Here is a 20,424-nt window from a genome sequence, read left to right on the forward strand (position 1 = left end):
GTCTCTCTTTGTCCTTTGTAAGAATGTGTGAATAAAGATATTTTCCCACCAAGAAGCTGTCAGCAGCCGGGACACCAAGCCATTTAATCTTCCTATATGACAGGGGGCGGGGGGGTGAGGTCTGTCCCCGGTAACCGACATACACACACGGCGACCCAACACCGCCTCTGCTGCCTCTCCCGTTACAGCTCAGCGATCGAGTTACGCGGCCGGGGAAAATGTTGCAGTAGCTGGGAGAGGGAGAGAGAGAGGGAGAGAGAGAGACTGCAGCATCGCTGGAGACCGGCAGCAGCAGCAGTCCCAAGCAGTGCAGGTGAGAGGGGGGAAAAAAAGAAGCCAGAGGAGTAGGAGGAGGAGGCGCATGTGGAGGAGAGAGAGAGAGAAAGAGCGAGAGAGGGAGCGAGAGAGAGAATGCGGGACTCTTGGAAAAAAGACGCATCTACACTCGGTCCATCACCGAAACATCCATCCCAGACACAGCACTGCACGGGATTACGCTAAATTGATGCTGAAGCCGGGATCTCGCCTTTGAGCTCACCAAGAGAGGCTCTCGTTTTCTGTTTTTATGTGAAAAAAAAAATATGAGGAGAAACTCGCTCTGAAAAGCACTCTTGTCTCCTCATAACTTGCGTGAAGGAATCCGACGGCTTGGCACGTTGCTCCACTGCGGGAAAAAAAAGAGAGGAAAACGCAGCTGGATCCGAAGGTAAGAAAAGATCCGGCAGCAGCATCCCAAAGACTTTTTTTCCAAACTGATTTTTATTCCTCTTTGGGGATGTGAGTTCATTTTCCTCAGCGTCCGAAGAGGCGAGCAGTGTTTCTTTTCTTTTTTTTCTTCTTTTGTGTAGTGGTGCTGCATTGCAGTTTCTAACTGTGAAAAACGCGAGAAAAGCCGCTGTCCCAAATGTGACTGGAATAAAAAGCACTTACAAATGGCATTATGAACCGATAAGGGTTCTCCTGTGACAACGGGGTAGTCCTCCGGTTTACAGGAGAGAAAGGAGTGAGGAAGAGTGAAGTGGATTAATCAAAGGCTGGTGAATTAGTTTTTTTTTCTTTTTTCGCAGCAGGATGGATTTTTTGATACCTTTGTGGCATGAGCAGCCCAGCAAGACAACGGGATTATTATCATAGAAGTTGCAAAAGCACCAGGTTACTGAGGAGGAGAATAAAAGAAAGGAGTCTGCACCGCTGAAGTGAAGTACTGTGAGAGTGCAGAAGCTTTTCGCCGGACCTCAGGCGGCAGTCCGCAGAGAGCGATAGGGAGAAGGTAAGAAAGGATAAATCAAACACCCACGCTGTGAGGTACACCAGTCCACAAAACACAAATAAAGAAGAGACAAGCCGCAGCTCGGAGGCAGACAGAGCGGGAAGGAGAGAGGCGAGAGGAAGAAGGAGCCATGCTGAGGCTTGGTGCAGTGCACTCCTCCGCCGCGCAGGCTCTCAGCCTCGTGGTCTTAGTGCTGCAGCTGCTGACTCAGCCACCGGGTGCCGACTCAGCTCTCCGGTACCGGGTAGCAGAGGAGGGCCCACCTGACGTAAAGATTGGGAACGTGGCCGCAGACCTGGGCCTCACGGCAGGTACTGGTAGCGGGGATGTCACCTTCGCCCTAGAGAGCGGCTCAGAGTACTTTAAGATTGACAATGTGACAGGTGAGCTGACAACAGGCCCACGGCGTATTGACAGAGAGAAGCTTCCACAGTGCCAGATGATATTTGATGAAAACGAGTGTTTCTTGGACTTTGAGGTGTCCGTGATAGGGCCACTGCAGAGCTGGGTAGATCTGTTTGAAGGGCGTGTGGTCATAACAGACATCAATGACAACACACCTTCCTTCCCCTCACCTGTGCTCCAGCTCTCAGTTGAGGAAAATCGCCCAATAGGAACCCTTTACCTGCTGCCCACTGCAACAGACAGGGATTTTGGGCGAAATGGCATTGACCGCTATGAGCTGATCCAGGATGGTGGAGCTGGGTCAAGTTCAACGAGGCGCACAGCAGGAGGAAACCCCATTACCAGAGTAGATGGACTTGGGGATCGGAGGGGAAGAAGTGGAGATAATGGAGCAGGAGCCAGGAGCACTGTGTTTGAACTACAAGTTGCAGACATACCAGATGGTGAAAAACAACCACAGCTCATTGTGAAAGGCACATTGGACCGTGAGCAAAAAGACTCATATGAGCTCGTCCTTAGGGTTCGAGATGGAGGGAACCCACCACGTTCCTCCCAAGCCCTGCTTCGTGTTTCCATCACAGATGTGAATGACAACAGCCCACAGTTTGAGAGGTCCACATATGAGGCAGAGATGGCAGAAAATGCTCCTCCGGGTACACCTGTCCTCCAGGTCAGAGCTTCAGATCGTGACATTGGAGTGAATGGGCAGGTGGAGTATGTCTTTGGGGCTGCCACTGAATCTGTCAGGCGACTCCTGCGCCTGGACGAGGCAACTGGGTGGCTGAGCGTTCTTCACAGGATTGACAGGGAAGAGGTGGCTCAACTGAGGTTCACAGTAATGGCCAGGGACAGGGGTCAGCCTCCCCGCACTGACCGGACCACTGTAGTTTTGGCCGTGCGGGATGAAAATGACAATGTCCCAGTCGTAGAGATCCGAAAGATTGGACGGATCCCTGTTCGAGATGGTGCAGCATTAGTACCAGAGAACGTTCTGGTGGACACACCAGTGGCTCTGGTACAGGTGTCAGATCGAGACCAAGGAGAGAATGGGGCTGTGACGTGCACAGTCGTAGGAGATGTCCCATTCACACTGAAGCCAGCTGGTGAAACAGCACTCCCACCCCTACCTGCAGATGAAGCGTTCGACAGGTAAGGCGAATCAAAGGTAACGTTTGAAAGTAAATTATACCAAATCCTGAGCAGTTACAAGTGAAGTAGTCAAGAACTAACTGCTTATCAATAAGTAATCCCTGTGCAATTCTAACTCTTGGACTGTATAATAGACAACAAGTAACTTAAGCACACACCTCAAGATATTGTAATAATGAAACAGTATCCAATAATAACTTCCTATGAGTGATTGGGAAGGATGATGTATTGCTTTTCTTGGGAGGAACAACAAAAATGGTAATGCTAATGTAATTATAAAGTAATGATGCATTCCAAATATTAGTTAGTTAACCTTTCTTTACCTGTGGGGGAACAAAAACATCAACTAACTTCTACATAATGAGCAAATAATATTTGGATATGTGCCATTAAGCACCTGATTCAAAGTTACCAGGAGCAATTAATTTAAGAATGGTCATTATTCATTAAGGAATAATAATAATGGCATTTAGCATGTTGAGTCCTGATAGAAGATAGTTCCTGACTAATTCCTTGCTACTTTCCAATTTATGTAAAGTTAATCATTCAGAGATTAACATTATAGATGCATTTTTGTCAGGGACTAATACAGTTTTTTACCTTTTTGTTTGCTAATCTTGACAACTACACATGCAGCATGCAGTTTCTATATGTACTTACACTAATGGTCCAGGAGGTATTTCTACAATTTATATTTTCCACAAGGGATTCAGAGAACAGTGCTGATGCATGTGTAATTCTTTTAAGCTTAGTTCAAATGCTGCCACTCATTCACTAAGGCTACAAAGTAGTTATAATGTCACACAATCAGTAAACTTTGAGCATACATTTTCATTAAAGTGGAAGGTTTTAGACTTTTAAATATCATTTCAGCAGTGCAGACTGCAAATGTAAATGCTCTTATTTCAGTTGTAAAGATATTTTATGAAGCTTTTGAATGGAGGGAGTATTATTGGAAATAGAGAAGGCCATCTTTGGATATTGCTGCTACTACTTATGAAGCCTAAACAGTAAGGTTAGTTACTGTACTGATTGCAGGGCTGTCTTTGGCAAAAGAAATTCTGAGTAATAATCAAGAGATGTCTTCAGCAAATGGAGTAGTTGATTTAATTTTTTTTAAAAAGTCATTGACAGTTTCTCCAGTATTGTTGTCTCTCTGCAGATGACTGCAGATATGAAGGAAGATCTCTTGAAATATAGTGTGTATAAAAGATTAGAGATGAAACAGTTAGTCAATTAATCCAACACTCAATTGACAGAAAATGAATAGCCAACTTTTTTGACTATTGATTTAGTGTTTCAGTTATTTTTCAGACAAAAACTCAACCATTGTAAATTACATATCCTTGGGCTTTAGACTGTTGCTTGGATAACACAAGACACCTCGGGATGTCACCTTGGGCTTTGCGGCAATAAAATGTGTCTTTTTTTCACTATTTACTGATATTTTTAGCATATAAAACATCATTCCCCTCAAAAAGCCCAACACAATGACTACCAACAAAATAGTTTTTCCTCAGCCAACACCCTGGTGACAAATCAGCTTAAGAGGGAGCAGCATTAGTTTTTTATTTTACTGCTTTGGGGACACGACCTATATTATTTCCATGCAGGGTAGCAACCACATTTATGAGATGTATTTAATTATCTAATTAAATGTATCTAATTATTTTCACAGGAACAAGAAAAAATACTTCTTACATACTTCTGCCTTGCTGGACTATGAGGCCACCAAAGAGTACAGTGTTACCATTGTGGCAGTAGATTCTGGAAGCCCCAGTCTGTCCAGTAACAGCTCACTGATGGTGCGAGTAGTAGATATCAATGACCACGCCCCAACCTTTGCCCAGAGTGTTGTGGAGGTCCATTTTGCAGAGAACAACTCACCTCGAGAGAGAGTGGTCACTGTGGTAGCTACAGATGCAGACAGTGGCAAGAACGCGGAGATTGCATACTCCTTGGATCCTGCCGGCAATGGGCCATTTTACATAGATGCAGATAATGGAGATATCCGTGCCACTGGGGTTCTGGACCGTGAGCAGCGAGAGAGGTATGAACTGCGGGTTATTGCCAAGGACAAGGGCACCCCTTCTCTGCAAGGCTCTGCGACTGTTGTTGTTCAGGTGACCGACCGAAATGACAATGCGCCAAAATTTGTTCAGGAAATCTTTACATTCTACGTCAAAGAGAACCTGCTTGCCAACAGCCCAGTTGGCATGGTCACTGTGACGGATGCTGACGAAGGCGAGAATGCAGAACTTAGTCTGTTTGTAGAGATGGATGGAGTTGAAGAGAAGAAGGCAGGAGAGAAGGTGGAGGGTGAAGATGGAGAGAAAGAGCAGGGTGAAGAAGTGTTTTCCATTGAGAACAACACAGGAACTATCTTCTCCTCTGCATCGTTTGACCGTGAAAAGCTTTCCACCTACACCTTCCGTGTAAGGGCTGTGGATGGGGGGGAGCCTCGCAAAACTGCCACCGCCACCGTCTCGCTCTTTGTGACAGATGAAAATGACAATGCCCCCTCAATCACCTCTCCAACCAATGAGTCCTACACCCTTCTTCCACCTGCCAGCAGTGCCCGCACCGTAGTCCAAACTGTAACAGCCATAGATTCAGACACAGGCCCAAATGCAGACCTTCGCTATGCTCTAGTGGGGGGAAATCCCTTCAGACTGTTTGAGATTGGACACACCAATGGAGTAATCACCCTGGCAGAACCCCTGGAGCGTCGCCACAGAGGTCTGCATCGCCTGGTCATACGGGTCAATGATAGTGGGATCCCCTCTCTCTGTGCAACTGCCCTGGTTCATGTCTTCATTAATGAAAGCGTGGCCAACGCCACCCTTGTGGATGCACAGGTAATGTTTATGTACAAAGTCGTTTTGTTTTGTTTTTTCAAACTGATTTCAGCAGCAGCATGTGAAGTACATTAAAATGCATGTAACTCAAACAAAAGAAAACTTAAGTAAAAGAGGACCCACTGTCCTGTTTTGGGGTGTGCAGACCTCTATTGTTCCCCAGAGCTGGTAATGATAACCAATAATGACAGCGATGATACTGTCTTTTGACCCCATTCAAATAATGGCCACACATTACAATGGAAGAGGGTGGTAATGACAACTGATTGTAGCTGTTAAAACTAAACGGGTAAGATGATTATTTTCTTGATAGAATAAGATAAATGCACAATTTTCACAGTCTGTGCCGTGTTGCAAATTTCTGCCCATTTCTTAGGAAATAATTTTGTCTATATTTGTCCCAGATATAGAACCCCGTTTCTCTTTTGAAGGCTATTGGCAATGTCGGCTTCTTTGTAGTTTGGATCCGACTGGAGTGGGTTCTTTGTCCAGCATGCATTCTTATAATGACTATGTGGTTAAAATAACTGTTATTACTGAAGTGGTTCTTCTTTTATGGTACATTGAACTCAGAGCTGAGAGCATTAGGTGTGTGTGTGTGTGTGTGAGAGAGAGACAGAGAGAGAGAGAGAGCTGGTAAGAGAGAGAGAGAGCATTAGGGGTGAGTGTGTCAGGGAGGCAGAGAGAGAGAGAGATGTCCTGTCCCAATTTTGGCCTTGTGATACAGAGTAGGTTGAAGTATATTCAGTTGAATAGAAGTTGTACTTTAGCGGCATCTCTTCACTGAAGGCCTGAATATTGATGAGGTTTCAGATTTTGCTTTGTGATATGCAACACATTATGAGCAGAACAGAGCTGGTCAGACTTAGAGGAGCGTAAATCAAAACCATTATCAACTCTAAATGAACAAAGTTCACATGGGGAATAAAAGCAATGTGAAACACGTGTATAAATACACCCACTACTACTGAATAAATCTGTTGTTTTCTTGAACCGAGGACTTCACAGCAAGATTAGAGCTGGCTTGAAAGACCCACACTGGGGTGCAGAGGTAATTGACTAGATTCAAAGACATTACTGAGATACCAGAAATAACTACAACAGCATGATTTCAAATTTAGCATATGCCATGCTGGTGGAAATCTTTCTCCCCTCTCTGCCCTTGTTATATTAATCAAATGAACTTCTTAATATGCTTTAAATAATGTCCAATTAAGCTATAAATGCTGGCAGGTAATAATTACTAGAACTCCTTCTCTGGTTTGAAGTCATTTGTATTGACTAATAATTAAATTGCCTCCGTATAGCCTTAGTTATAGTGTTTTCTCCGAGACTAAGAGCTTGTGTGTCAAGGCCCTCTAGAAACCTGGTTTGGAACACATCCCCATATTTTCTCAGAGTAGAAGGTCTTCAACTGTCAGGTCTGTGCATGTAACATGACGTAAACAGTGTAACACTAAAATAGCTCAGAGACATTTGAGAGGAAAAAGAACAGTCAGAGAGATAAGAGGCACAAATCTCCAAAAATGTGTCAAAGCACAGATTTTGTTGGTACCCCAAAATACCGCGAATATGCCATGCCTTGATCGGGCCCTTCTGTGTCAAAACACTCAGTAAAAAGTGTTTTATTGCTCTTCCTAACCTGTGTGGGGAAAAAAGGGAGCCAAAGATTGTGATCTTGAGGACACACCATACAATGCAGCAAATGCCTCTCGACTGCAAACTATGCATGTTATCATCATGGTGGTGCTCCCCTGGGTGTTTCAACTTGTGACAAACATAGAATAAACCAGAAGCCCCTAAGGTTGTGTATACGATTTCCAAGTGCGCAATGTAACCCTTAGATCATTTCTCATTTTCAATTATGTTACAGCATAGCTATTCGAGACAAGTCACAATAGCAGCTAGAACGTTGTGCTTTGTGTGCCCTCTGAGTGTCATTGTTTCAAATGACATTTAAAGCTAAATCTTGTGTTTTAGCAGGAGAAAAACACATCAAGTATAATCAGCCTGAGAGCTCTGACCGACCTCATATGGCGACAACTTGGCATTCAAAAATGTTCTGTTTTTTTAATGGCATGATTTTTTTTTTTTCAAACAACTGAGTACAGATAGACAGTGTGGGATTTGAGCGCTGACCATCAAACACAACACCTCATGAATGTAACACTGTCGCTTAAAACTAGAGTGAAATGTACAAATTGAACAATCAAGGGGGTGAGGATTAGAACAGAACACTTAAGCAGTAAACGGCGGAACAATGGCGTTGACAGGTGGAATTAACTGCAATGTGCCTAAATGACCGGGGCCATTGAATCGAACAATAAGGTGTAATATGTCCAAGCTGGTATAAAAGCCGTCTTTGATTACAATATGCATAGTTTAGTTTGATTATAGGGAGGAACTTGGCGGAGTAATTGAGTAGAAGTCATTGAAGAGAGAATACCTCCATCTCATAATGAAGTCAAACTGAGAGGTGGATGGATGCCAGATGTAATTAGGGAAGGAAAACGGCTGCTACATGCTGCAGCACCGCGGCAGAAAATTACTCCAGTCTTTTCTGTCCAACTGTACTGAGTGAATCACATGTTGGGTAATTAGTTACGTTATGATGCTGCAGAGTTTAAGCTAGAGGAAGAAGGAATTTTGTTGTGATACTTTAGACATGGTTGTCATCTGGGGAAACTTTGAGGTGCTTTGTACATCATCAGTACACTGTATCTGTGAAGCTGGTGAAGGCTTTTAGTGATAATATTTTCATGTTATCTGGTAATGTGTGATCTTCTCGTGTATTTTAATATATACGGTGTGCTTTCTATTAATACAATTAATAGCTAACAATTACCAAACTGCAGCTCTCTATTCTTATGCTGAGCTGTGAATGCGCTGACCTACAACTAAGATCAGGGACTTCCTCAGGTTGGGTCAATAGTGTGGTCAGGGGAGAACTCCTTGTCTTGGTCACAGCATCGACATCTGCAGTGACATGCAGATAACAGAATCCTTGGAGAGTGGAACAGATAGATGGTGGTGTTTAGTCCAGCTGGAACAAAGCTTGTGCAGCAGAATGGAAGATTCAATTGGGAGCTTGGGATGTGTCAGGAGGATGCATTCGAACACAGCGGAAGAGGTGGCTGCTGCGCTAAGCTTGCTGAACGCTTGACTATCCTGTGTGTGCATGTGCCCATACAAACATGCATTACACATATACCTACACTTATATGACTCTACATAGCTTGCACTCAGTACGGGCATGCCAGTTGTCTCACAACCACAAATCTTGCACTTTCTAATGTGTCCCTCTGTCACATATATTTGCAAACTCACTCAGAAAAACATAGTACATGCACATATGGTAGTGCATCGCTATCTTCTCTCTTTTTTCTTTTTCGCACACACACACAATACAGCAGACAGTGTAGGGATGCACTATAAGCCAGAGAGATGCCCAGCAGAATGAGAATGAAAAGGAATACTGCAGGCAAAAGAAGAACAATGGGGCTGAGGGGAGAGTGGAGCCTGCCGGAGAGGCCTTCTGCAGTGGAAGCAGAATAATGGAATAGAACCAACTCAACTCGCTCAAAAACAATGAAACTTAACCCAGAGATAGATGGTGATGAAACAATGAAATATCACACAGTCCCATTCTTAGCTTGGGGGTATCAAGAAGTGAGAGTGAATAATGTGGCTCTATATGAGTAAGCCTAATATGCCTTGGATAATGTAATAAGCAAGTTACACAGTGCAGTTGTGTGAGCAACACTCTCTGCAGTATTACCACTCTGGCAGGTTTTAATGCAGTTATGCTTTTTTTTTTGGTTATCACAAACCACAGGGGCTCATATTTAACTTCTCTCTCTCACCTGCGCTCTCCGTCTCTCTCCCATTCATTCCTGCAAGCCTTATTACCGACCGTTCTTAAAGCAGTGGGGATTACATGAGTATATAATTTCCAGCCTTGACAGGCCAAAGGAAATTGTCGTATGAGCTCTGAGACAAGGTGTCACCGGGCTGCAGAATGAGTTGTCTCACTAACGGACAGCTTAAACTCTGCACGGGCTGGTGTAGATGTATGCGCGTACGTTTCTGTATTTTGTGTTGTCTCTGCATAATGATTCTCCCGGCATACTTGCTATCTATTGATTAGCTATATTCAGATTCATGACCCTGTCCGATATTACCAGCAGGGCTCTGCAGACCTCAACTCCACAGCCTCATTGTCTCCCGTCCAACAAGGCTCCATAACCAGTAATGGCTGTGTTTGTGCTTCAGCATAACCCACTTTCTTGTAATGATCCTTTTATTAGTGTACAAGCTCAGAGCATGTATGTGTGTGTGTTTGTGTGTGCGTGTGCGTGTCTCTCAGTCTGTGTGAGTGTGTTCATAATGGAAGATCACTATTCTCCCCTGTCTTAAACCCAAATACAAAATATAAGTGTAATATATATTGATTAAAATGGGATTAGCATGTATTTGCCTTGGAACAAAAAAACTATTATGCTCAAACAGAAACAACAAAAAATGGTTCTAACAAATATTCCACAGAACACACATATTTACAGTAGCCTTCTATCTGTCTGTCCATCCAATTCCCAGAGCAAAAAAAAATTGTGATAAGCAAATCCTTAACAAATCCACGCCTACGCCATCATTCACAATAGGGACATTGTTCAGTGATGAGACAGAAGTTGTGTTTGTGTCCTGGGGATGTTTTCATAGCATGACTCTTGCCTTTATTTGCACATTTATTGACTGTTTCTCCTACCTGTCCTCTTCTAACTGTCCCGAACCTCAATGTCTAAAGTTTCCCTTTAGTCTTTTTAATCAGCTTTAAACAGTTTAATCCTAGGCATTTCCTGTAACACTGCAGATGATGTGAGATCACAAGTGGAGAATTACAGGCTCAACTTGAAATGCTGCAACAGGGAAGCAAGAGCAATTATATATTTAGTGACACTATGTGTCTGGGAATAATGGGGAAGCTCCTCCACTAAAACACAGTGATGAGTTTAATTAAGTTGAAGATGCTGTTTGATGTTTCTCTGTGGCTCACACCCACTGTGTCATCTTTTACAGTCACTGCTTTGGACTATTTTCTCATTGATGGTTTGTCTCTTGTTTTCTTTTCCATCTAATACTCTGCATCTTCTCTCTATTGTTCGTCTTCTTTCTCGCTCTCACTACAGGTGGCCCGAAGCCTGATGGCTCCACTGTCACTGGACATTGCAGGGGACCCAGACAGTGAGCGTGCATTAGGAAAACAGCGCCTCAGTGTAGCCATTGGTGTCCTGGCGGGAGCCGCAGCCGTCATCCTAGTGATACTCCTCGTGGTCACAGCTCGGCAATGCGGTGCTCAGGGCAAGAATGGCTATGAGGCTGGTAAGAAGGAGCCAGAGGAAGACTTCTTCAGTCCTCCAGGGGCTCAACCACAGGCGGGCCGTGGCGGGGGATCAGACCGTGGACGCAAACCTCGACGGGACAAACGTAACGGAAGCGGCGGCAGTGCAGCTGCAGGAGGAGGGAAGTCAGACAGATCACTTTACAGCGGTATCGTCACAGTCAATGGACTGCGTCGCCATGCCAATGACGATGATGAGGAGGATTTGAGTAGTGCTAGCGAGCGCCTGGCAGCCCGCTACTGTGCTGTGGATGGTGACCCTGGCAGCCCGCGGATGGGCGGCGGCAGGAGGCACCAATCAAGCCCAGACCTGGCCAGACACTACAAATCCAGCTCACCTCTCCCTGCAGTGAACCTACAGCCCCACTCCCCCCCAGCTGAGGGAAAGAAGCACCAGGCGGTCCAGGAGCTGCCTCCCTCCAACACCTTTGTGGGCAGTGGAGGTTGTGTGGGGAGTGCCGGCTCCAGCAGCAGCAGTAGTGGGGGCAGTGGCAATGCAGACGCCATGTCCCTGGGATCTGACCAGTGCTCAGAGTATGGTTGCCAGACTGGGAACAAGTACAGCAAACAGGTAGGAGCTCTGGGAAGGGACTGGGTTGACATTGTCTCCATGGTTCCTCGATCTTGGTTTGCCCTATCCCCTCTTTCTTTAAATCTATCTCTGGCTCCTGATCTCTGTCTCCTCCTCCTCCTCCTCACCGGCTTCATCTCTTCTTATTCTCCTATCTGTTGACATACCATACCGCACACCCCGTCGCCAATGTCTAAACACCATTTTTATCTCCACAAAATAGCTGTCAGTGTGTGTTCACAGCAGCTCACATACTTGTGTGTCCATGTCAACATCCGAAGCCAGTGAGCAGTGTGATGGTACCCTGCTGTCATTTTGTGTGTGTGTGTGTGTGTGTGTGTGTGTGTGTGTGTGTGTGTGTGTGTGTGTGTGTGTGTGTGTGTGTGCTCCATGTCAAACATCAGCTCTCTGTTTAGCAAGATCTAATGCAGGGGACATGAGTCAACCCCCCTACTGTAGCCAAACAATACGTGAATGTGCATTTGTGTATACATGCATGACTGGGTGCGTGCGTGCGTGCGTGTGTGTGTGACCATGTGTATAAACCCCCCGAGGAGTTCAGTTGGAGTAAGGGCACAGAGGGAGTGGGCGAATAGTTGCCTCCAACAGAGTAATTGGTCATGATGTGTTTCTGTTCCCCTTATCAAGCTGTTATGTTTCTTCCATTCAGAATATATGCTTATGCGGTAAACAATATCAGTTGCATAGATAATGGATGCAGTGGCTTTGGTGTTTCCTCAGGAAGCTCCAGTTAAAAGCTGAAGTCCTGCTGACAAATAAATACTGCATAGAGACGGTCACTCACCATTCTCTCCACACACACACACACACACACACACGCACAGAGGCACCATCTATCATTGTAGGCACACTGACACAGCAGGGTCTCCCTAGTCCATTGGGAGTGCTCCCAAGAGTGATGTTTGAGTGACAGCTAACCCTTCTTAAAGGGGTGGTGTCACATTTCCTTGACGGACAGCTCTACATTTATCCTTCCCGTGGTGAAAAAGTGCTGATGTGGTCATTAAAAGGGAAGGAAAGGAGCTTCTTAGGCTAATCAATTCATACATGGGCTCTCTGATCCTGCTCAACACACACACACACACGCACACACACACACACACACACACACACACACACACACACAGGGGAACGTGCGCACATCATACACACTCCTGAGGTTAATCCATTACAGAGTCAATCCTCTTAATCTGCCGTTCCCAGGGAAAGAAAATGCTTACTTGGAGAGTTTGGTGTTCATGCTTACGTGCACTCAAAACATGCCGGCACACATACGGAGACACACAGACACACAAACTGACAGCATAATGAATTATTGATCGTATGGGGTAATTAACTCCTCTGCTGTGTACCCCCGCCCCACCCCAGCGCCAAAATATTCAACAGCCAGTTATTTCATATACGGCCCTCTGTGTGTGTGCGTGTGTCTAAGACTTTGGCTGCTCGTGTGCGTGACTGCGTTCGCATACGTGTCAAAATTTGTTAACTCGGAACAGTTTGGCGAAGTGAGCAGGTTTGTGTTGGTGGGTGCCTGTCACTGTGCTTGAGGGACTGCTTATTTAACGAAGGCATATGCATTTTATATGCGAGTGTAAGTGAGAGATAGACTCAGGGAGTAATGGGTGGCGTGTATGCGCCAAATGTAGGAACTGGGACGCTGACAGAATTTGGAATAGCATTAGATCAGGAGTGGGAGAGAATTATAGGAGGTTAAGAGGGGAGGAAGATGGAGTAAACGAGATGGGGGGGGGGACTTTGAATTTCAAAGCTACTTTACTGGGTCAGTGAAAACTCCAAAAAGTGTTCATCTGAAGTCAGCACATCATCACACCAACTAGGGTGCTCCAAATAGAGAGAGAGCGCGTGAGAGAAAAAAAACAAATGCAAAAAAGGCAAGTAATAAAAACTGGGCATCGTGGATCAAGAGCAAGATTGCATCAGAGAGGCAACAAGATCATAAAACAGCTCAGTCAACGGTGTTGAATCTCTTAAATCTAAATTGTTCACTGAGGAGAAGAGAAGGAGAGGGAAGAGGGAGGATATCCATATCAATGGGCATGAATAAATGCAAAACTGAACAGGAGGGGAGCAGGAAAGAGAGCAAAAGAGTGAGTAAGGGGCTGTTATACTCAAAAGCAGGCACAGGGCTGAGAGATAGAGGTTAGCTGAAGGGGAAGGGGAAGAGAGAGAGATAGTGAGAGAGAGAGAGAGAGGGGCAGGAGAGGAGGGCAATGACATAAAAAAAAGGCAGTGTGAGCCAATTGAGAGAAAGAGGAGAAACTTTGGGATTGAGGATGTGAGGATAGTGTGTGTGATACCTCAGGAATCTGATTTAAAACAGTAAATATTCAATAAAAGAATGATCGAACAAATCGAGACAAGACATTAGTGTCCTGACAGTTTCTGATACTCAGCGCCACAGACACACTTTAGTCGGTACCAGAAAAGTATCGAGGTTCGATACCCGGCCTTCTAATGCTTGATGGAGAAAGTGTAAAGGAGAAGGTTTGAGTATGTGCTTCCAAGTAGGGAGATGCAGGGAGAGAGTGAGCGAGAGAATGGGAGAGAGAAAGAGAGAGAGAGGTCTGGTTTGGGTGGCAGCCAGAGAGAGAGAGAGAGTGGACTGCTGAGATGTGGGTCATCAGGATACCCGTTGGCATCAGGACACATTAATGATCACAGCAGTCACATGGCACTGCAGTCAATATGGGCAAAGTGGCCTCGTTCTCCCCTCTAACCACCACCACCAAACACACACACACACACACACACACGCTGCCACAAAACAGTTTTTGCTGTCTGCTATCCACAGTCAACCACAACAAAGGTCGTAGTGGTTGTTTGACTCGATATTACATTTCAGTTTTCATGGGTTTTTATTCTTTAGTAGTCTTTTTACTGCAGTGTGTACCTTATCTCAATGAGCGCTTTGCACTGTCCTTTGCTTCCTCTCCTTTTGGCTCTTACCCTTTGTTCCCCTTTGTAGTATCTTTACCATATGCACAGCCATAAATCTAAACACCCCACCACTGCTACCTTTGCCTCTTCCATGCGCCACACTGACCTCTGAGAATGAATGGACTCAGCGTTTTCACTAGTGTCACTTCTTCTTTTACCGTAGTGAGCACTTTCTCTCTCTGGACCCAGCGGGTGTGTGGGGGCGGGTGCGGTGCCACAAAGGCTGAATCGAACCAGACACACACCCACTTCCAAACAGACACACACACACACACACACATAAACACACACATCCAAAGCCTAATCAATGCCCCGTTAACAAGGCCAAGACTGCAGTAGAAACAGGTGGGTTGACAGCGCAGTTTTTTGCGCATTGCACAGTTCTACAATGCCTGGTCAAGGTCAGTGCTGGGCTCGCGTGGGCCGACACTATGTTTTGACACAGCAAGGACGCGGTATGGAGATGAGTTTGTGGTGAATAGGACTCATCCGGCCGGTCTTGTTCATCTAATTGGACTGTATGGACAGGCGCAGGCGGAGAGATTAGGTCTACTGGATTATAAAATTGAAAAGCAGCTTTTCATTTCAACGAAATCCCTCGAGGATTAAATATGATGAGCGTCTGTCATAGACTCACACCGACCCCTCCGCGCATTTAGCCACGCCACATCATGAACGCATACGCACATACACCTCCTGTGATAACATGCGGCATGTATTAGGGTCATAGAGGTGAAGGCACTGTCAACCAGAAACAAACACAGACACACTCCCCTCCCTCTCTCTCTTTCTCCCTGTTAGACACACACACACACACACACACACACACACACACAAAATGCAACCGACCCATGACCCCTGTCATGATGATACCACAATGCACTGATGTATTTATTAAAGCCGCAGCGAGTTCAGGCTGTGCAGCCGGCCATATGCTCATGGGGTGAGTAGGTGGGGAGGTGAGGGGGTGGGGTAAGTGAGAGGTGAGAAGGACGAGGTAACCAAAGCGGGGAGCACCCAGCGAGGCAGACTGAAAACTGATCCACTGACCTGGAGACAAAGAGCGAGGGGAGGGGACGGGGAGGAGGTGAGAGTCAGTGCGATGAAGAAAGAGGAGAGGGGATGAAGAAAGGTTCAAACATGACGGGAAAATGGTCACAGATTTGTGTTTGTGTTATATGCTCGGCTCTGGAGGTGAAACACACACTAACCCTCTAAACACTGATTTTCTGCTTGACCAGGATCATATGGATACCTTACAAGTATTCTCTGCTTAAACGTGCTTTCACACTTGCAGCTCAGTTCCACTGGTCCAGACCAAAGAAAAACACTGAACCCTAGTGCATTTTCATTCTTGTCGGTTTTGTGTGTAATTTAATGTTTCACAACCAAACCAATAATTGGAAACATTAAATCACTTTGATGGACTGTGGCTTTCTTCATCCCCACTGGTGACAAAGAGCTCTTGAAGTAACAGCTGGTTGTGAACATCATTAGTTAAGACTGCTACTAGACCTCATCTGTTTTACTGTAAATCAAGTTTTATGTTTTTTAAGATGTGGAAAAAGATTTGTGTTACTATGGTTACCCAATAATCTATGATAACTATGTAGAAAATAGATTATGTAACATTTGCTATGACACAGAATTCCTGTAAATTTATTCAGTTAAGCGTTTTAATTAATACCACTGCCACGTTATTTCACTAACAGAATCTGTAGTGAATGAGCCGTATTTTATGTTTGGTATTAGTTCACTTCAAAGCTGTGTTGAAGGAGACCAGTTGTTTGGTCGACACTAGACTTTGAATTATAGCATCATTCATACCAGTGTAAAAAAATAACAAACCAAATGGGCAAACTCACTAGAGTAGGACCAAAAAAGAAAAAAAAAAAAAAGTCTCAATGTCCACTTATCAGCTTTTTCAAGGAGCTTTCAGTCGCAGTCCTTTGTCATCCCATGACCTAAGACTTTGGTCATCTGATATCAGGTGTATGTGGAGGGGAAGATTTTAACTCCTTCACTTTATCACCAGATTTTGTTTTGAACTGCACCAATGATTGTAGACGTGAAAGCACCCTAACAACACTCTAACTCTATTTTCTTCTCACTTACGTGTGTAACTAGCCTCCCTGTGAACTGGGCTGTGAGCGCTGTCTAAGCTTGTTCTACTGATAGAAGTGCTGTGCCCGACTGCATCCAGTGTAGGAAGTGACGGAGGACTGCAGTTACTGTTCCTGTGCTGGCACGTTGCTATCAGTGCGCGACCAGCGTGGACTCGGTGGGATGAAGATGCGATCTGAAAAGTGATGTGAATTAAGTGGTCAACCTTACCCCATAAAAACTGTTTCATTTGAAGATCAGAATAATGATCAGGTGAAGGTAAAGGGAAGGGGAGGCAGTGTGGTAGTGAGGGTGATGGGAAGTTTTTGAAGTCATGATTGAAAGTCAGTGAAACCTCCTCAACAAATTTATTAAATCAAGGGTTTGTGTGTGTGTGTGTGTGTGTGTGTGTGTGTGTGTGTGTGTGTGTGTGTGTGTGTGTGTGTGTGTGTTTCGATGTGTCTGAGCTCAGGACAGCGGGACAAAGACAGAAAAGACAAAGCGAGGAGAGAATGAGAGGGAGTGAGATTGCGGGAGGCAGGGGGAGAGAAATTGTCGGTTTCCTCACTTGTCAAGGTCACCCAGAGCTGGGATGTGATTGGAAGTCCTCTGTCTGTCTTGGCTGTTTACCACACGAGATAATACAGACAGGCTGTTCAGCTGATAATGTTACTGTGTTAACAACTCCCCCCTTCAGCTTTTGTTTCAAGCTCTCTGTGAAATGGCAGGAATGTGGGAATGTCATTCCCACACAGACACGCACAGACAAGCTGAGGCAGGGACACACACTCACACACACTCACACACAGCAGCCACTGTCAGACGTGTGATCTTAACACACGCAGACGTGCCCACTGAAACACGCTCTTGTGTGTACATAATAGCACATAATTACACACCCTCCCAGATCCTTATGCATATACACTTTTCACCACGAGCAGACGAACTCTGATAAGAATATGATGACACACGAGCGGAGAGGAAAGTTTTCCGGCTCTTACATCAGTCTCTTCTTCCACTCCCTCTGGATCGAATCACATGCACAAGCCCAGGCACACTCTGTCTCCTAGAATCACACATCCGCAGAGGCTTACAAACACACTCTCTCTTAACTCCCTGACACACACACACACACAAACACACACACACACACACACACACACACACACAAAGACCTACATAGCAAGCCCCTCGCTGTGATGCTTCCTTTTATTTGCTTCTTGAAGACTCTGCTCTGCATTGTACAGCCCTGCATTCGGCTCATCTGCCTTCCAGCATTACCTTAATGGCTGTCTGTGGGTTGAGCAATTTTACCCAATATTGCTAAACAAAAGCGGTCTCTCTCGCAATAGACAGGGATTCTAGACAGCTTAGTAGCCCTGTGACTGGTTTTATCCACCTACACAAAAGAATCTTCAGTGCATTAAGTGGTATTGAGTTGGGTTGAATTAAATTGACTTGAATGGATTTTGAATTGAACTGGACTGAGCCCAACTCAGCTCAATTGAATAATTCAGACTGTATGGAATCGAGTAGGACTGAGTCAAACTGAATCAAATTGAAGTGAGGCGAACTGAAGTGATTTAAATTTGTTTGCCTTGCCAGTGGATGTTGCAGCTGTCAGATCAGTGGCAGCATGTGAGAGATTTTCATTATATGAGGTGGATTGACATCATACTAATAGCTTTATTCTGTCTAAGATGCGCTGAAAATATAGTTTTCAACTTGTCATCTTTGTTTTGTAACCTCGTGTAGTGAAGTTTGTCGCTGTAAACTCTGTTGGGAAAGTTTGTACATCAGGCGCTTTTCACCATTTATATTTCCATCCGTAAACTGTCCGGTGAGTTTGTGTGTTCGGTTCAAAGTGTTCAAAGCTTTACAGTCTGCGCCGTAAAAAAGTTGAGCAAAGGGCTCTCTATGCTTGAAGCGAACTAGGTCGTACAGTGTGTCGTGCAACCACGTCTAAAAAGGCTAAATTGTTTATACCTGGCTGCATCACACTGTGTCCCTGAACTCTTTATGAATCCACGCAGTGCATCATAAAAATGGGTATAAGTGCACACACTTTTCAACAGTCTCTCTTCAAAAGCATTCATGATGTGGCACTGAGTTGTACACACAGAAAGTGATGGAGGAATGACAGAATAGAGTTTCAGAGAAAAGTTCAAACCCTGTCTTACTTTATCACCTCCACCCACCTGGCCAATCAATGACCACTGTGGGCGTGATTGTCGTATTGTCTGTTACAAAAATTGTTAGAGGCAGTCATCACTCCCTGAATGCAACATTCGAGAGGCAGATAATGTTAGATGATTCGAAAATTACTTTGTTTTAAACTACTTTGTTTTAAGCATGCTGAGGCTTTAATTCCATCAGTTACAGGTTTTATAGACATTATATATCATAGAGATTTAGATTTATATGTCTTGGGTTGAAGTGTTCTTAAATCAGGTCTTTTACCTGGTTGTGTGACATCATTAGTCAGACATCTGTCTGGGTGCGCATCGCTAACAACAGCTGTCTCACTGTTACATGACTGGCAGACTTGAACATCCAATTGCACTGATTGTTTTGTTCAGCTGTTAAATGCCCCCCCCCCCCTCTCTCTTTATGGACCCTCTGTTTTCCAAACCTCACCGCCCAGTAAACCTGTCAGAAGTCTGTGAGCATGCAGGGAGACACCATTGCATTGTTTTTTCATTTACCTCATAGCTTTTAAATTTAAGCTTGAAGTCATGAAAGTGAACGCACAAATCTGCAAGAGAGTATGGAGGCAGAAACTGAATGTTCAGAATTTAAAAATTAAGTCCCCAAAGCTTCATTTTCAGTCCACAGGTACAAACTCAAATGTACAAAGTTATAAAACAAGGATAACAAGAAGAACATCACTATGAATGATTGAATATTCCACAGACTAGTCGCCTGAACACAGTCCTCTGTATCTCATCCAATAAAGAAGTGTCTCTTTCCAACCCTCCCTCCCCAATATCTGTCATCTGTCTGCCTCCCCCTCCACACACACACACACACTCCGTCTGTCTACCCTTTGATTGATCTCTCTGTTCTCCCAAAGTGGATTCATTTCTTTTATCACTCTCCATCTGGATCCATCTTTTCAAAACGTGTTTTTATTTTTTATTTTTTTTTTTAATGGTCCCAAACTTTTTTTTTTTTTTTATTAATAATACTTAATAGTTTCTTTAAATTTTACAAATGGCTCTTAACAACCCTCTCCACGTACCCCTCCCCCTCTTCTTCTTCTGTTTTTAAACTGTAGTTAAAGTCAGCTTTAATCTTTGATTTTCATTTTCCTGATTGGATAAAATTAAGCATGCTACCAAGGAACAAGCCTAAGGTGTGAATAACTGCACCGAGCAATATGGTTTATGCATTTTTGCCACTGGCGAATCAGAGCACATTTCTCGCCGGATATCAGCTTATTAGATCTTGCATGACTGCGAAAGACTGGCCCTGGTAGCGCTGTAGTCCAAAGCCAATGTTTTTGCCCCGGGCTAAGTGTAGCCATCTGTTTTAGAATTGTTGGTGGAAGATAGATATATCGAAAGATCAAGATGGAGATAGAAGAGAAAGGGGGAGTAAAAACAGAAGAGAAGTGAGTGGAAGAGAAGAAAAGACATGCCTGGTCAGTACCCATGGCTTACAACGAACAGGCTGGTGGTAGGAGGGGGTG

The 20,424-nt window shown here is 44.6% G+C and overlaps 1 protein-coding gene across 1 annotated transcript in view; it reads left to right on the plus strand.

Annotated features, from left to right (window-relative positions):
* Nucleotides 1-278: 278 nt before the first annotated feature.
* Nucleotides 279-20,424, plus strand: part of pcdh7a (protocadherin 7a) — a 43,523-nt gene continuing 23,377 nt past the window's right edge. The window contains exons 1-3 of the mRNA XM_023419211.2: nucleotides 279-2,824; nucleotides 4,503-5,682; nucleotides 10,869-11,651. Coding sequence (XP_023274979.1) covers nucleotides 1,401-2,824; nucleotides 4,503-5,682; nucleotides 10,869-11,651 — 3,387 coding nt within the window. The 5' untranslated portion in view covers nucleotides 279-1,400. The remainder of the gene's footprint in view (nucleotides 2,825-4,502; nucleotides 5,683-10,868; nucleotides 11,652-20,424) is intronic.

Source organism: Seriola lalandi, unplaced genomic scaffold, assembly GCF_002814215.2.
Source record: "Seriola lalandi dorsalis isolate HSWRI2012SDOR001 ecotype SW California unplaced genomic scaffold, Sedor1 jcf7180002054591, whole genome shotgun sequence".
In the NCBI taxonomy this organism is placed as follows: Eukaryota; Metazoa; Chordata; class Actinopteri; order Carangiformes; family Carangidae; genus Seriola; species Seriola lalandi.